The 15,659-nt window shown below is 46.0% G+C and overlaps 1 protein-coding gene and 1 long non-coding RNA gene across 36 annotated transcripts in view; one reads left to right on the top strand and one right to left on the bottom strand.

The window, feature by feature from the left end:
- Positions 1 to 5,293: 5,293 nt before the first annotated feature.
- The window catches only part of TCF7L2 (transcription factor 7 like 2), a 221,636-nt gene continuing 211,270 nt past the window's right edge, over positions 5,294 to 15,659 (top strand). For 24 of the 35 annotated variants that reach the window (XM_030807033.1, XM_030806982.1, XM_030806977.1 and 21 more), the window contains exons 1-3: positions 5,294 to 8,761; positions 9,024 to 9,090; positions 9,300 to 9,424. In XM_030807033.1, coding sequence (XP_030662893.1) covers positions 8,573 to 8,761; positions 9,024 to 9,090; positions 9,300 to 9,424 — 381 coding nt within the window. In that variant the 5' untranslated portion in view covers positions 5,294 to 8,572. The remainder of the gene's footprint in view (positions 8,762 to 9,023; positions 9,091 to 9,299; positions 9,425 to 15,659) is intronic. The other 11 variants (XM_030807041.1, XM_030807044.1, XM_030807031.1 and 8 more) reach the window with 4 other exon arrangements.
- On the bottom strand, positions 8,459 to 9,943 carry LOC115833285. The gene is made up of 2 exons (XR_004028723.1): positions 9,596 to 9,943; positions 8,459 to 8,823 (listed from the first exon to the last, which is right to left on the bottom strand). It is a non-coding gene; the product is annotated as an uncharacterized LOC115833285 (long non-coding RNA).

The following is a 15,659-nucleotide window of genomic DNA, read 5'->3' as shown; positions in this document are numbered from 1 at the left end:
GGTTGCAGCAAGCCAAGATCCTGCCACTGCACTCCAGCCTGGGCAACAGTGCGAGACTCTGTCTCAAAAATAAATAAATAAATAAATAAATAAATAAATAAATAAATAAATAAATATTTTGTCATCCACATGCTTTGAAATTCAAGCATGAGAGTAAAATAGACAGAGGTTTAAAATTATATATCAGGTGCAATGTTAATGATGGCTACCTTAAAATTTCCCCAACTTGTGTGAGAGGTATGGATATAAGAGAAGAGGAAGAAAGCCAAAGCATTTAGCTCTCAAAATAGAGCATTACTTCCATTCTGATGGCACAAATAATCCATGCTTAGTTGTGAAAAAATGATAATAATAAAAGACAACATAGGAAAGTATGAAAATGAAAGCAAAGGCTGGGTGCACTGGCTCATATCTGTAATCCCAGTGCTTTGGGAGGCTGAGGTGGGAGGATTGCTTGAGTCTAGGAGTTTGAGAGCAGCTTGGGCAACATAGCGAGACTTTGTCTCTAAAAATAAAAAATATGGCCAGGCGCAGTGGCTCACGCCTGTAATCCCAGCACTTTGGGAGGCTGAGGCAAGCGGATCACCTGAGGTCAGGAGTTCGAGATCAGCCTGACCAACATGGTGAAACCCCCATCTCTACTAAAAATACAAAAAATTAGCCCGGCGTGGTGGTGGGCGCCTGTAATCCCAGCTACTCAGGAGGCTAAGGCAGGAGAATCGCTTGAACCCAGGAGGTGGAGGTTGTGGTGAGCCTAGATAGCGCCACTGCACTCCAGCCTTGTCGACAGAGTGAGACTCTGTCTCGAAAAATAAATAAATTAAATAAATAAATAAATAAAAATTGAAAAGAAAAGTTAGTCGGTGTGGTGGTGCATGTCTGTAGACCTAACTACTTGGTAAGCTAAAATGGGAGGATTGCCTGGGTCCAGGAGTTCAAGGCTGTAGTGAACTAGAATTGTGCCACTGTACTGCAGCCTGGGGGACAGAGCAAGGACCTGTCTCAAAATAAATAAATAAATAAACAAACCAAACAAAAAGAAAATGAAAGTAAAGTAAAAATTATCCCAAATTCTATCATCTAGGGGGAAAAATTGCTGTTGACGTATTGAAGCAAATGTCTCCAAATATTTTTATTTTTTATATTTTTTTGAGACAGAGTCTTGCTGTGTCGCCCAGGCTGGAGTGCAGTGGTGCAATCTCAGCTCACTGCAACCTCTGCCTCCTGGGTTCAAGTGATTCTCTTGCCTCAGCCTCCCGGGGGCCGGGATTACAGCTGCCTGCCACCATGCCCTGCTAATTTTTGTATTGTTTAGTAGGGACGGGGTTTCACCATGTTGTCTGGGCTAGTCTTGAACTCCTGACCTCAAGTGATCCGCCCACCTAGGCATCCCAAAGTCAAATATTTTTAAAGAATAATTACATAAAAAAAGAACTCTACAGTACATGCTTTTTTGTAACCAGCAATAATATAGCATGAACATCCAGAAGATAACGTTAGAAAGATGCTTCTTGTATAAAGGGGTGTGTGAGGTGCCTTCAAAGAAGAAAAGACAGAAAGACATTAACATCAGATCCTTCCCTAAGAAATGTTCTATCTGGCTTCCAGATAGAGTCACCATCTTTGTCGTTTGGGTGGGTGGCAGGGCCAGGAGGGTCTCACAGGCATATAGATGCCATCACTTATGGCCTTTAGCCCCTAATGCACATTGATTGGAAGGAGAATGGGAAGTGGTGGGGCCCAGGAGGCCTCTTCGGATTCTTCCTGGCCTAAGACTTGGGTTTCTTTAGAAGCATAGTCCTTTGCAGAATGAGAACAAGGAACCTGCATCCCTGTGCTGTTAACAGACCATCACGAACCTTGGCCACCCTTAAAAAGCACAGGGAGGATTTCCAACAGTGTGTGAAGTCATTAGAAATTCAGTGTGTGGGGACGCAGGCAAAGAGAAACACCACATCTCCATAGATGGGGGTGCTGAGAGGGGCTCCCGTGTTTCTTATGGAGTTTGGGGGTTATTATAACCCCTCACTCTCAGCATCCTGGAACCTTTAATAACAATTAATGCTCTCCTTCTTGCTCTAGGTATTTACAGCATGCCCTCAGGCTACCCAGAACCGGTGTTTGCTAAAGATGACAGTCCACTGGAAGGCTCTCTTACTGTTGCTAAACCTTGTGCTGCATATTGTTGTCTATACTGAGATCCAAACTCACTCCGGATCCTGGAACTCATTCACTGAAACTTCTTCCCTTTCCTCATCCAAATGAGTGTTTTGTTAGGAAACGTAATCCATCCATATTAATTTGGAATTTGGGATTTGCAGAAACATTAGGGATTTTGCAAGGGAGGAGAGAGAGTTGCTGATTCTAATCCAATCTCGAGTGGTTCGGTCAACATAGATTTAGTCTTTTCTGAAGACAGTTTGGGGCTGATGCTGCTGTGGATTCCCAGTGAGGACCAAACCTGAAATCTTCACACTATGGACCTGAGAGTCTCCTTGGATCTTTTACTTCCTCCTGTCCCATATTGCTTCTGGCCAGATGCAGGTGTGTCAGCCCACACCTAGATGAATTTCAAGGGGGGAACAATGGCATCATCCTCTCCTAAAATTTCACCTGCTCTGTCGCTTGAACACACATAAGCCACCTTGTGAGACTGCTCAATACCGGGCTACATAGTATCTGCCTCATTTTAAGGTGCCCATGTTTTAGTGGAAGGTGCTTTGGTATCTGTGACATTTTTGAATACGGCAATGGATTTGAGTGGGCAAAGCTGCTCTGTAAGACAGGGTGGGGTCATTGAAGCCATTTTAAAAAGAGAAAACAAAAGAAAACCTCAGGCATTTTAATATGTTAAATACGCATCCAATTATTAATTCTAAAGACTTCTACAAATCAACCTAGATGAAACTTTTTTCACCTTTTTCCTGCCTCTTTTCCCCTTCTTAGAAACATTTAGACCTACCCTATGGCAATGACTATTGGGAAGTCTCTGCCCTGTATATCAGGGTAGCACAAATAATTCAGCATAAAGCAGCCCAGTTGCTGTAGCTTGGCATTAGGATAAGTATATCTTAAGAAAGTTCTTATGCAGACTTGGCTTCAGGCAATAAAACGTCATAGACGTATAACTGTAGCGAGTGAAATTTCTAGGGAGCAAATTAGGCTGAAAACATCTTCTAGAGACAGCTAGAAAGGAATTGTACACCACCCCAAAATAAGGCAAGTTATGCAGTAAATGTTTCATTTATTGGCCTTCTTCCATTACTATTAGGGTTAAAAGACATCTTGTCAATAAGAAAAGTATATTTATGGAGGACTGATGTCTTTCAGAAAGCTGTTCCTGTCACAAATGCCTATAGCAGTGGTAATCTTATGAAGGCAGGTGATGAAACCCTGTACAGATGCATACATCTCCCCATTAACCCTTGGATCATCAGGTATTATTGTCACTTTATTACCCAGACCTGTTATTAGCTGAAGCAAGGTGATCAAGCCGGGCACTTCAGCAAAATGTTAGAACAGAAGAGTGTTCCTCAGGGTTTCAAGGGGAGAGAGTGTGTGTCTCTCCAAGTCCCTTCACAGAGTCGTTGGGGGGATAGAGGATGCCTGTGAAGTGGGCGCTTTTGCCTAACCCCTCCTCTTGCTAAATTTGAAAACTCTTAGGTGTCCAATTTTTAATGTTCCTATGTTGGCTAAGGGAGTAGCTTTCCTCAAGGTCCAAATAAGGAACCATCACCCACGCAGAACAAAAAGCAAACAGAAAATCTCACAGTGGAATCAGGACTTTGGCTTCTAAACATTTCCCCATTTTATAGCTTCCTTATGTTTTCAGATTCTTTTTTTGGCTTCCCTTAGCACACTCCCGGCATAGATAAGTCCAACACAGTGGGGTAACAGATCATCCATCTTGGAACCCAGATCTTTAAAGAAAAATCACACAGGAACACAAATATACACACCCACACATGTACATATCACTGTCAAGGGTAAGTTAGTAGAATCTTGCCGAGTGATTGGGGGAGCTGAATATGGCTGTCAACATGTATTCCCCACTTCGGGTAAATCTGACAGACTAGCCTTGTTTTTCTCAAATTCCAGAGCCAAGCTTTCAATATGGTTTGTCTTCTTTGCTGGTGTGCGTGAATCTCTGAGCCATAACTGGGGCGTGTGGTGAAACGATGGAATCATGGGCTCTTTAAATATTAACAGGCAGTTTAAAAAAGCCCATTCCAACCACCTCATCCACCAGGTGAGACAAGACGAAGGGGCCACGGGTGACACAGCCTGTGGCCAGCCTATTTCTGAAGTCCCCTGTCAGGCACATTCCTGTATTTCAATGGGCACCTAACACTTCACCATATCTCCCCAGTGGGGAACCAACACTTAAAAGGTGATTTGTGTAAACTGAAACCTCCTTTTCATGCTCATTGATAGGGATGAACAAGGAAGCACCTCTGGAAGAGGTAACCCTACTCACTTAAGTTTTAAGGTATCAGCATGAATCCAAAGAGAAAGATTTAATCAAGGGAGGGCTGAAGGAGAGGAGAAAACAGAAGAGAAGCAGCGGAAGGGCAGTGGATGAAAAGGGCGAGGTCAAAGTCAGGGAGGCCTAGGGACAGCTACTTACGGTTTGGGACCTGGACTGGCGCCAGGAATGGACTCCAAGGGGCGAGGGCCCAGCTTCTCCCTGCCCTCCTCCCAAAATATGCACAGACCAAACTGGTTTCCAAGGGATGAGGGCACAGCTTCTCCTCCCACCCACCCATTTCCCAACATGCAGAGCCCATGGTGGCAAAATCCCCTGGCTCAGGCTAAAGTCAGAACTGGTCTGGTTTCCTGTGTTTTTCGAATCTCTGCCATTTGGGCAGAACTCTTGGTCCTATAAACCAGGAGTCATGGGTATCCACAGAGAAGTTGCCTCGCACTTGGACCCAAGTCAACTGTGTTTAGAATTTCACACCAAATCTATAAATTACACATTCACATTGTGGGCCAACCTACCTTTTTTTCAAATAGTATTCAAGGTATTTTTCTTTTTTTTCTTTTCTTTTCTTTTTTTTTTGAGGTGGAGTCTCGCTCTGTTGCCCAGGCTGGAGTGCAGTGGTGCGATCTTGGCTCACTGCAAGCTCCGCCTCCCGGGTTCACGCCATTCTCCTGCCTCAGCCTCCCTAGTAGCTGGGACTACAGGCACCTGCCACCACGCCCGGCTAATTTTTTGTATTTTTAATAGAGACGATGTTTCACCGTGTTAGCCAGGATGGTCTCTATCTCCTGACCTTGTGATCCGCCCGCCTCGGCCTCCCAAAGTGCTGGGATTACAGGCGTGAGCCACCGCACCCGACTATTCAAGGTATTTTTCAATACCTTGCTGCCTGGCTACTGCAGTGCCAATTCTGCCATTCCCTTCCCCTCCTCAATTCAGGCATCACCTGAGGGACTTGCAGAGCATCAGGGATCTGGCCCCTCTGAGATCTTGCTGGTCTACTCAAGCCTTTGTACAGCACCAAGCAATGAAATTAAATGTGGGACATGCACTATCACAGAATAACTTTTTAATTGCTTAATTAAATCAGAGATTTAAGGAAGGAGAGATTCAAAAGAGTTCCCTTTGAATGAGAAAAATAAGGATATGCCAAAATGGATAAAGTTACTAATCATGGGAACAAAGCCCTTAGTATTTACATATGATAAAAATGCAGGCCAGTATAGTAAAATCAGTAAGTACATTCTTTAAAATTTCAATTCAGTATATTCCTGAGATTTTATTATACAGGTAGTACTATAAAGAACATAGAAGACCTCATTATCCAACTTAATTCAGACCAGGGTTTGATTAAAAAAACAAAAAAAAAAAACTACCACACAGAACAAAGAAATTGCCATAAAATTGAGTTCCTATAAATGTGTTCCAGTTTAAGTAACTAAGTCCCTAAAATGAGCCTTAGGAAAGTCTACGCTGCATATAGACAGACTTAGGCACATCAAGTATACAGGTGACAATTAGCAAGTGTATAAAGCTATGGTCATTTCGCTAAATGTGTAAATCTAAAGGCAACCAAGTAAAAGACCTAAAAAAGGAAACTGTTAAGTCCATTTGTACATGGATTTAACAGTGAAGCATTTCATTCTTCATGTTTTCATTTGGTGTCTTGAAATAATCCCCTTTCTGTCTCCACTCTCCCTCTCAGACACTGCGCCTGCCTTATTTATTTATGAAGTCTGAAGGTTAGTCCTACCTGCTGAGACTAATTAGCCCTGTGCTTTGTATCCTATGCAATCCTGTCTGATTAAATGTACACATTTGTTTTACTTCTTTTCAGGCTCCTTCTCACTCTACTTCTGATATTCTGATTAATATCAAAGTTGGGAGTTACAGTGATTCTCCTCTGCCTCCCCCCCAACCCATTTTTATTTTGCCTGCATCTTATTCTTTAGTGTGCAAATGTGGTTGTGAATTTTTTCCAGTGCAGGGGAATTCGTTGGCCTTGTCAATCTCGGTATCATTATTTTTAGTAGTCTTCTTCCTGAGACTTTAGCCTATAAAACAGTTTTGCTGAAACCCCAAACTCTCTAAATATTACATGGCAAATTTGCTTTCTTTTGGAAACCTCGGTGCTGATGGGCCAGCTGAAGTGCAGGTGAGCTTTTTTAGGGAAGGGTGGGATAACAGTACATTCTGGACTCTAGACTAATACTGCTCCTAAGAGGCAATTTGCTAAATCCTACTGATTTATTTTTTTCTTTTTTCTCTTTTTCATGTTGTAGTGTCCAGTCTACTTCTTACTGGATATTTGCAAAAATGAATCTTCTTGCTCTATCACCCAGAAACATTGTGTTTTGGGAGCTGGGCCTTTCCTCTTTAACATAATTCCATCCCCCATTTTGTAGCAAATCAGTCTGCTCCTCCTCTAATACCTAAAAGTCAACAAATACCTGCCTCAAGCCCCAGGTTTCCCATCTTCTCCCGGAGGTCTTCTAGCATTGGTTTGGTTAGCAATTTCCTGCCAGAGCCACCTACATCTTGATTATTTTGGTCAGTCTTTCGGGGATTTCATTTCAGAACCCCTTAGAGAAACACTGTAGCCCAACTGATCCCAGGGGTTGGTGAACTTTCAGTTTTATTTTCCCTGACGGTGTTAACGCCCAAACTTTTCACCTCCTAAGTCAAAAAGGACTTTGACTCTAGCTCATTTCCTACCACCTCCAACGTCAGTTAAAAAAAAAAAAAAGCAAAACACCACTCTACATTTAAAAGAATCATATATTTTTCCTTAAGGATACTTTTAATGTTTCTGACATTTAGCATTTGTTTTTTGCATAAAAAGTCATTTTGGCATATTCATCCTAGTGTGACTTACATTTCATGAAATGATTCACTACTAATAAACAAAAAAGGGAGGAGGGAGGCCTCATGGGTTAATAGTTTCTTTCATTGCAGATGACCAGGAACTTTGACCAGCCCCTTCACTTCCCCAAGCTCTCTGAAAGTGGAGGGTTGATCTTTCCTTTTGACCACTTTTGTCGCATCCCGCCTAAGGGTGGCTGATTTCACTGCTGAATTAACCACCAAGCACCCCCCCCACCCCCGCCCCCAGCCACCACTTTCTCAAATACTACCCTTCCTTTTCCCCCTCCCTTAAGACTTATTTCTAATATTTCTAAAGTGCACTGTTTTGGGCCTCTCCCCATCCCCGCCCCCCAAGTGGGCTTTCCTTCCGCCTTCCTCGGCTCGGATTCCTGACTTGGTCGCCACCCCCTTCTCCTCTCCCACCCCGCATTGTCTTTCTGAAACCGCCCCCTCCCGGAGCGAGTCCCAGCACCCTCGCCCAGAATCCCGGGCTCGCACACACTCCGCGCAGGCCGCTCCCCCTGCACACTCCTCCCTTCGTCTCCCCCCGGCTTCCCCGCCCCTCTCCTCCTCCTTCTTTCCCTCCTCCCTCTCCCGGCGCCCGAAAGGATCATTGTTAGCCGCCCCCGCCCCGCCCACCCCGGCTGTTTATTTATGCACACGTCACCGGGCCGGCCCCGCCCTCCGGCATCTCATTAAGGCAGTGTGTTCCTCTCGCCCTGTCAATAATCTCCGCTCCCAGACTACTCCGTTCCTCCGGATTTCGATCCCCCTTTTTCTATCTGTCAATCAGCGCCGCCTTTGAACTGAAAAGCTCTCAGTCTAACTTCAACTCACTCAAATCCGAGCGGCACGAGCACCTCCTGTATCTTCGGCTTCCCCCCCTTTGCTCTTTATATCTGACTTCTTGTTGTTGTTTTTTTTTTAACCCCCCTTTTTTATTTATTATTTTTTTGCACATTGATCGGATCCTTGGGAACGAGAGAAAAAAGAAACCCAAACTCACGCGTGCAGAAGATCTCCCCCCCTTCCCCTCCCCTCCTCCCTCTTTTCCCCTCCCCAGGAGAAAAAGACCCCCAAGCAGAAAAAAAAGTTCACCTTGGACTCGTCTTTTTCTTGCAATATTTTTTTGGGGGGGCAAAACTTTTTTGGGGTGATTTTTTTTTTTGCTTTTCTTCCTCCTTCATTTTTCTTCCAAAATTGCTGCTGGTGGGTGAAAAAAAAATGCCGCAGCTGAACGGCGGTGGAGGGGATGACCTAGGCGCCAACGACGAACTGATTTCCTTCAAAGACGAGGGCGAACAGGAGGAGAAGAGCTCCGAAAACTCCTCGGCAGAGAGGGATTTAGCTGATGTCAAATCGTCTCTAGTCAATGAATCAGAAACGAATCAAAACAGCTCCTCCGATTCCGAGGTAGGAAAAGCCCCTCGGGCTGGTGGGGTTTTTTATCTGTTTCCTGGGCTTGGCAAATGTTGCTGAAAGGAGAGAAATCGGGGCTGGGGGCGGCGGCGGGGCCCGGCGGGCGGCGTGTGCTTACGGTGCCACCATTGCAAAAACTTGTAACCCTGTTTTTTTCTACCCCTCCCCCCGACCTCGCCGATTCTTTTTCTCCCCCTTCTCCCCCTTCTGCGTGGCGTTTGCCCCTCGCCCTCCCCACCTCCACCCCTCCGGGAAGGCGGAAAGACGGCCTCCGCCTCGCTCCGAAAGTTTCCGAGACAAATCCCGGGAAAGTTTGGAAGAAGGTGAGTACACCCCGCGCGCCCCGCAGCCGCCCGGAGCCGCCCCCCGGGCCGGCCGCCCTGTGCACCCCGGCCCCGTGCCCGGCTCGGCCCGGCCCTGCGCCGGCCCAGTCGGGGCGCCCGGCCCCTTGGGGCACTTTCTAAAAAGTTTCTCCTCGCTCTCTCCCGCTCCGCGCGGCCGCCGCTGTCCCCTCGCCGCCCCGCCATGTTAGCGGCCAAGAGGCAAGATGGAGGGCTCTTTAAGGGGCCACCGTATCCCGGCTACCCCTTCATCATGATCCCCGACCTGACGAGCCCCTACCTCCCCAACGGATCGCTCTCGCCCACCGCCCGAACCGTAAGTGCCTCCGCGCCCGGCCCCCGCCCGCTGCCCGCCCGCCCGCGCCGCCCGCCGAGCCCCGCATGCGGCCCCTGCCCTGCCCCCTCCCCGCCTCCTCCCCCTCCCTCCCTCCCTCCCCTCCCCTCCCCTCCCCCGCTCGTGGCCCAGGCGGCCCGAAACTCTCCAAACTTTTCTGCCTTTTGTGGACTGGATTTGTTTGCACTTCGCCACGTTCTTGCTTTCAGTTTGCTGCCTCGTGATGTTGGGGAGACCTCTCTGTCCAAGCAGGGCTTTGTTGGTGGGGGGTGGGGGGAATCCGAAGAACTTTTCTTTTGCGTTCTGGTTCCCCCACCCCCTTTGGTGGTGGTGTTTGTTTCTTCACCCTGGGAAGATGACTGTGTGGCTCTTTCTTTGCTCTCTCTCCCTCTCTCTCCTTCTCTTCCTTCCCTCTTCTGTGGCGTCTTGGGCTTTCCCCGGTTAACCCCTTGGCTGCCGCTGCGGGCCCCGAGTGACTGACTGCTGCGCCCGACGCGCGGGGTAGAGAGTGGGTTTCCTCCAGGCGTTGGACTTGAGAACTGGCTAGCGCGCAGAGCCGGGGGCCCTGGAGAGAGGCTCCTTGGCTTTCTCTTTTGGGCGGCTATGTATTTAGCTTTCTAGTGGCGATCGCTGGCTCTCGGCCCTCCTTCCCCCTTCCCCTGGAAGGTCACACTTCCCAGATTGGTCCCACCGCAAACTTGGGGGCTCTGAGGCGTCCTTTTCTTTGGCAACCCGCAGGGTCGCGAGCGCCCTGGGCGCCGTGGCGGGCTCGGCTGCCCGGCCCACTGGCTGCGGGCTCTCCCGGGCCGCGCAGGGCAGCAGGGCTGAGCGGGGCGGGGAGGCCCCTGCGGCCCGGATTCTTGGTTTGTGTGCAGCCGGAATGGACTCCTCCAAGCGGACTTGTGTATTTCTAGGGAATTTTGGCGCCTTGGGATGTATGGCGGGGTCGGCGCTCGCCAGCTTCCGTGTAGGCCCGTCGTGGGCCCCAGGGGGGCCAGAGACCAGGGTGTGCGGGCTCAAGGAGGTGCGGGGGCCGAGGGAGGCCGGGGCGCCTCTCCTTCAAGGGAGTGGGCCGCCGATCGCCGGCCACCTAACTTTGGGGGCCCCAGGGCAGCGCGGGGTGCCGGGCTCGGGGGGCGCTTCCTGCAGGGTCGGTCCCGCGCCCAACCCTGACATTTGTTAAGACTGCTCATCCCCTCCCCCACCGGCCTCTGCCCCCTGCCCTCACCCTGAACCCCCTCCTCCTCATCCCTCCCTCCCTCTTCTAAGAAGCCTGGATTACGAATCTCTGGACGCAAGACGCATTTGTGCCCGGCTTCCCGGGATTGTCATTTTACACCTTCTCCAATTTGGTCCCCTACCCCTTATTTACACACACGACTTTTGTTTTTTCTTTTTCGGTAACTCTAGATAGCAATTTGAAATAATACACCCACTGTTCAGCAGCCGTGGATTCGGTGCTAATGGCCGAGGGCTTGCCGGACGGGAGTCGATCAGATCTACAAGTGTTTTTAAGCATTAAAATATTAACTATCAGGTTTGACTTGTTTTTTTGGGCCCTGGCAAAATGGCAAGGGCATGCTAGACCGGTCATTTTTTTATGGCTAGGGAAGAGAAATAATTATTCCCCCCCTGCCCGGCGCCCAGGCATGCTTGGGAAGATGGGAGAGCGGTTCGGCTCAACCCCCTTCTCCAGGGCCAGTTCCACCAGGCTGCAGGGGCCGCGCTCTGGGCTTGCAGCTGTAGGGGAAGCACAGTTCGCTTACTTTGTATTTTTCTTGGAAGCCTGTGGGGCATCTTAAACGGGACCGTTCGGCTCAGAATCGCAGTGTTCGCCTACCAGTAAACCGGACCAAGCAGCATTCCAAAGAATCCCTGAGAATTTCTGCCTCTCCTCCCCTCCCCCTTCCGATGGAAACCTCCCTGGTATTATTTTAAAATCCACTTAACCATCTGAATATTGAGCTTTGATGGCGGGCTTGCTAGCTTTCTTGACTCTTTTTAAACTCTCTGTATGATGCTGGCAATCTTGCCATCCCTTCTCAAACTTGAGCAGTTGTGTTGTCTTGTAATTAGCAAACAGGGAAATTGTTAAAGGCAAATAAATGACTTCCCGGTGAGAAAAGGAAGACTCCCAATGATCGGTCCCTTTTGTGGGCATTATAGGAATAGACGGTGTCTAGTTATTTTAATTGTGGACATAGCGGGTGGCCTGGTGCTGTGACATCAGATTGAGTCTCAGAAGACATTTCTGAACTCAGTAGGCAGTTTTAGTACTTACATGTCAAACACCAGCAGACATCTTTGTGTACACTGCCCCTTCGTCCTTCCTCCCTGTTACCTGGGTTAGATTATGTGCTCCAAAATTAAAGTTATTTATTTAGGCTGGTCAGCAGAGCAGTGGAAATGAGGACGGTAGGCTGTTTTGTGTCATTCCTGACGTCTTCAATCAGAGGGCCAGCTTGCAATCCAGATTTGATACAGCTGCGGGAGGAATGGAGGCATCCATAGGCAAGATAGCGGGCTTCCCATACTCTTCTGAAATTCTTAGTGTTTTATAGGGTGTGTTTTTAATGGCAAGGTGTAAAGACAAATTCGCTGTGTGCTTTGTTATTTTCCCTTTGCTCCTTGGTGGCGGCGATTTTTGCTACATTTTCTGTTACTTACGGTGTACCTGTAAGCAGCTGCATCCTTTAAAAAGCAAACTCTCTGGAACCCTGATTTCTGCTTTTTTATTTAAGAATGTAAAGAATTAGAGAGTATCATTAAATCGGCTTATGATGAATAATACATTATCTCAAGAATAATGCTTTAATTGCTGAAGACACCATAAAGCTTGATAGTAATAATTTTATTTTAAAATGACAAAGATTTCTGCATAATATTAATTTAGTCTTTGATTCAGTAATAGGAATGGCTTTTAAAAAGACAGATTCAGATACAAAACTGCACTAAGGAGAGGTCTAGTTAAGTAGATGGGAAGTGTTAGAACTGCAAATATTAGAACTGTGGTAACATTTGTATACTAAAGATAAGAATACTGTAACCTATTAAAGTTGATTGGAAAAAGTAGTTTTACATTTCTTTTTCCCTCCTGGCAAAGGGGAAATAGGAAGATGGTGGTTGAAATTCCAGTTAGGTTTGAAATTTTTTTTTAAGGACTTGCTTGTTCGAGCCCTTGCATCTTCTCTTATTCAAAGTTATTGGCTTTTCAACTGAGCTGTTTGCTACTAGGTTGAACAGATAAATAAGCTGCATCTTGAATTCATTTTTGAACTTGGAATCCAGCATTTGAAGGAAACCGAGAGGGGCCTATTCATTGGGGTTTTATTTAGCCGGGCAACTTCTCTTTCTGGCTTGTGAAAAATGGATGTTTTTTCCTCACTGAAACAACATAATCCTTTCTAATACAAAAGATTTAGACCTTGGAGTGTGAAGGGTTAATGGTGGTCCTTCTCAGTTGTCCTCCCACCCCCCCCACCTCACCCCTGATTGTTTTGACAACACTTTTCAAAGTGTGACATTCCAAGCCTCTACATAACAATGGAATATTACTGTAATTACACAGGTCATTACATTTTAAATAGAGAACAATAAAATGCTTATCGCCCTGAAAAAGAACAGGTGTTCTTACCCTTCTTTGGTATTTATGCTAATTGTTTTTCATCTCCTTCAGAAATATTTATGGCAAACATGTTTAGATTTCAATCTCAATGCAACCGTATTAATTCCATGCTAATCTTTATAGGTTGGGGTTTAATGTCTGCAGTATGGATTATAGGCTCAACATTCACCCAATAAGTCATATTTTAATGACTGTAAATTAAATATGCCAGCGCTTTCCACTTTGTTGATATTGAAACTTTCTGAAATACCAGAAACAAACTCAAGCATTTGGGAGCCTAACGAGCTTATCTGGAAGACGTTTTTGGAAACTTTTGACTGTTTAAGGGAAGGAGCTTTGCCTGATGCCCTCTGTGTCTGATTGAGAAAGAGTTTTTTGAGGAAAACAATCCTCATTCTTGCTAGGAGTTCTTCACCTTGATTTTAATTTTATTGATAGGGATTTCATTTAAAGTCACTGCTGGAAGTTGGTCAGCTTTCTGTTTCTTAGCAAGCTGTGAAAAAGTTACCGGAAGGTTTCCGGGGGCTTGCAGATCAAGAATGCTGTTCTGTTTGCAGTGCTGGATCGCTGCAGTTCTGCACGCCATTAAAAAAAATATTTGCTTTAGAAAACTAGCATTTTAATAGTTGCACCAGAGGCTGTGCTTTTAAAGATTACAGTAGAAGTCTTTCCAGGTTTTGAATGCCTCCTTACATCCCACGAGATGCCCCTGGCTGTGTGCAAAAAGTGCCTAGATTTCTCGGTGGAGAAATCTTGGTGCAACTTCTCTTACACACGTGCAGTGGGTAAACTAGAAGGTATCTAAGAGGATTTTACATTTTGTCAGATGTTTCACAACAGGCCCCCCTGAATCACATTAAAAATGCACTGTAGAGAAAGGACAGCTGCAAATTTTTGTGTGGACGCGTGTTTCTGGACCATGACTAAAACTCCGAGGACCTTTCCCCCAGCTGTCTGGAAGTTATGTGGAAGTTGGTTTATTGGCAGTTAAGTATGAGACAACCTGGATTTAGCAAATGCTCTCTCCTGCACAGGAAGTAGATGACATTATATTGGGGGAAGGGAGGAGATTTCAGGCAAGGAGTGATTTACTTTTTTTTTTTTTAAATGCTGGAGTTGCCAAATAAACAAGCACTTTCCAGGGAAGTAGGTGTAAACTTTTTAGTCTTGGTGAGTGGCATTAGATAATATCTTTGACCGCATTTATAATTCTTTTGAGGTGACACATTTTAAAGTTTGGAAAAGGAGGCTGAACCAAATTCTTGAGGGTCTTATTTTCAAAGGGGTGTGTGATGTGGGCATCTGAGTTTCTTCTGGGAGTGAATATTGGCAACCATGTAAGTAAATCTTCAACTCTGACTTATAATTGAGCACATTTGTGAAGGAAATGGTTAATTTTACAACCAAAGGCAAACTCGCACCTCGACAGGTCTGCTGAAAGAAATGTGCCCCAGTCTTTTGCTGGCAAGCGCGCCACCAGGTCATAAATCCACAGGCTTTATTTACAGCCCATAACACTTATGAATGTTAAGATATTTGACGCCACGTTGGCCTTATAATATTCAAGGTCCGCAGACATTGGCAGTAGCTCAAATTTCTCTCACTAATTATAAGCAATGAGATGGGGGGTTGGTGGTATACCAATGCAAATGCTGCCCTCCCTTCTCCGCTGACCCCCACCTCTGCAATCTTGAGTTTACTGAGACAGACACCACCACTCCTTTGGCAGCTGACTTGTACGTTTCCTCTAGGCTATTGTTATACACATTTATAAAGAGCACTTTCAGGAATGGAAATTCAGTGGGGGCTCTGCACAGATGCCTTTTTCAAAAGCAAAGTTGCCCTAGGTGTTTGCATCTTTTCCCTTCTCTTTTCTCCCTTTTTCCTTACTTTCTCTTTTCTTAATTCCCCCCAACACCCCCACCTTTTTTTTTTTTTTTGAGATTGCATTGCCTATATTTTGCATTTTCCCCAAGAATACTTAAAGAAACCTGGTGTGGGAGATGGCTCTTTAATTTGTATGATGTTCCCCTGAGTGGAAGGGAAAATGTACACATTACATAGTACACTAGTTAATGTGAGAGTTTTTAAAAAAGTGAGGTGAGGTGAAGAGAATTGATTAAAAGAATATAATAGGTGAGGGGAAAAAAATCCAGGTTTACATCGAGGATGGGAGGGCTGCTTATTTGTGAAAAATATACTGGTATCTGGGGGAGAAGGCACAGAAAAGTAGCCAGAGGAGACAGAATAAATGCCTAAGAAAGATTAGAAAAGTATAATACAAGAGGACAAAGATTTGGGCTTGGGGGAATTGAAATTGGAGATTGGAAGTTTCCTTATGGAGGGGCGTGGGAGTACCCTGGGCTGGGCTATTAAAAAGGGATATTGCTTTGCTCAGCAAAGATGGGCTGTGATCCCTTCATTACCCAGGGTGTTCTACCTAGCCACAGATGTGTTTCCTATCAGTTACTGTGTAAGCATCTGGGGGTGAGGCATTATCTGTGATGGAGACTGGAGTGTGAGAGAGAAGGCCAGTTGTCCTACTGATTTTAATTTATGTTGAAAAAGTGGGCTGTTCTGGTGTATTACAAA

Source organism: Nomascus leucogenys, chromosome 3 (genome assembly GCF_006542625.1).
Source record: "Nomascus leucogenys isolate Asia chromosome 3, Asia_NLE_v1, whole genome shotgun sequence".
Lineage (NCBI taxonomy): Eukaryota > Metazoa > Chordata > Mammalia > Primates > Hylobatidae > Nomascus > Nomascus leucogenys.
The sequence above is the reverse complement of the archived record's forward strand: the minus strand, read 5'-3'. Positions and strand labels throughout refer to the sequence as shown.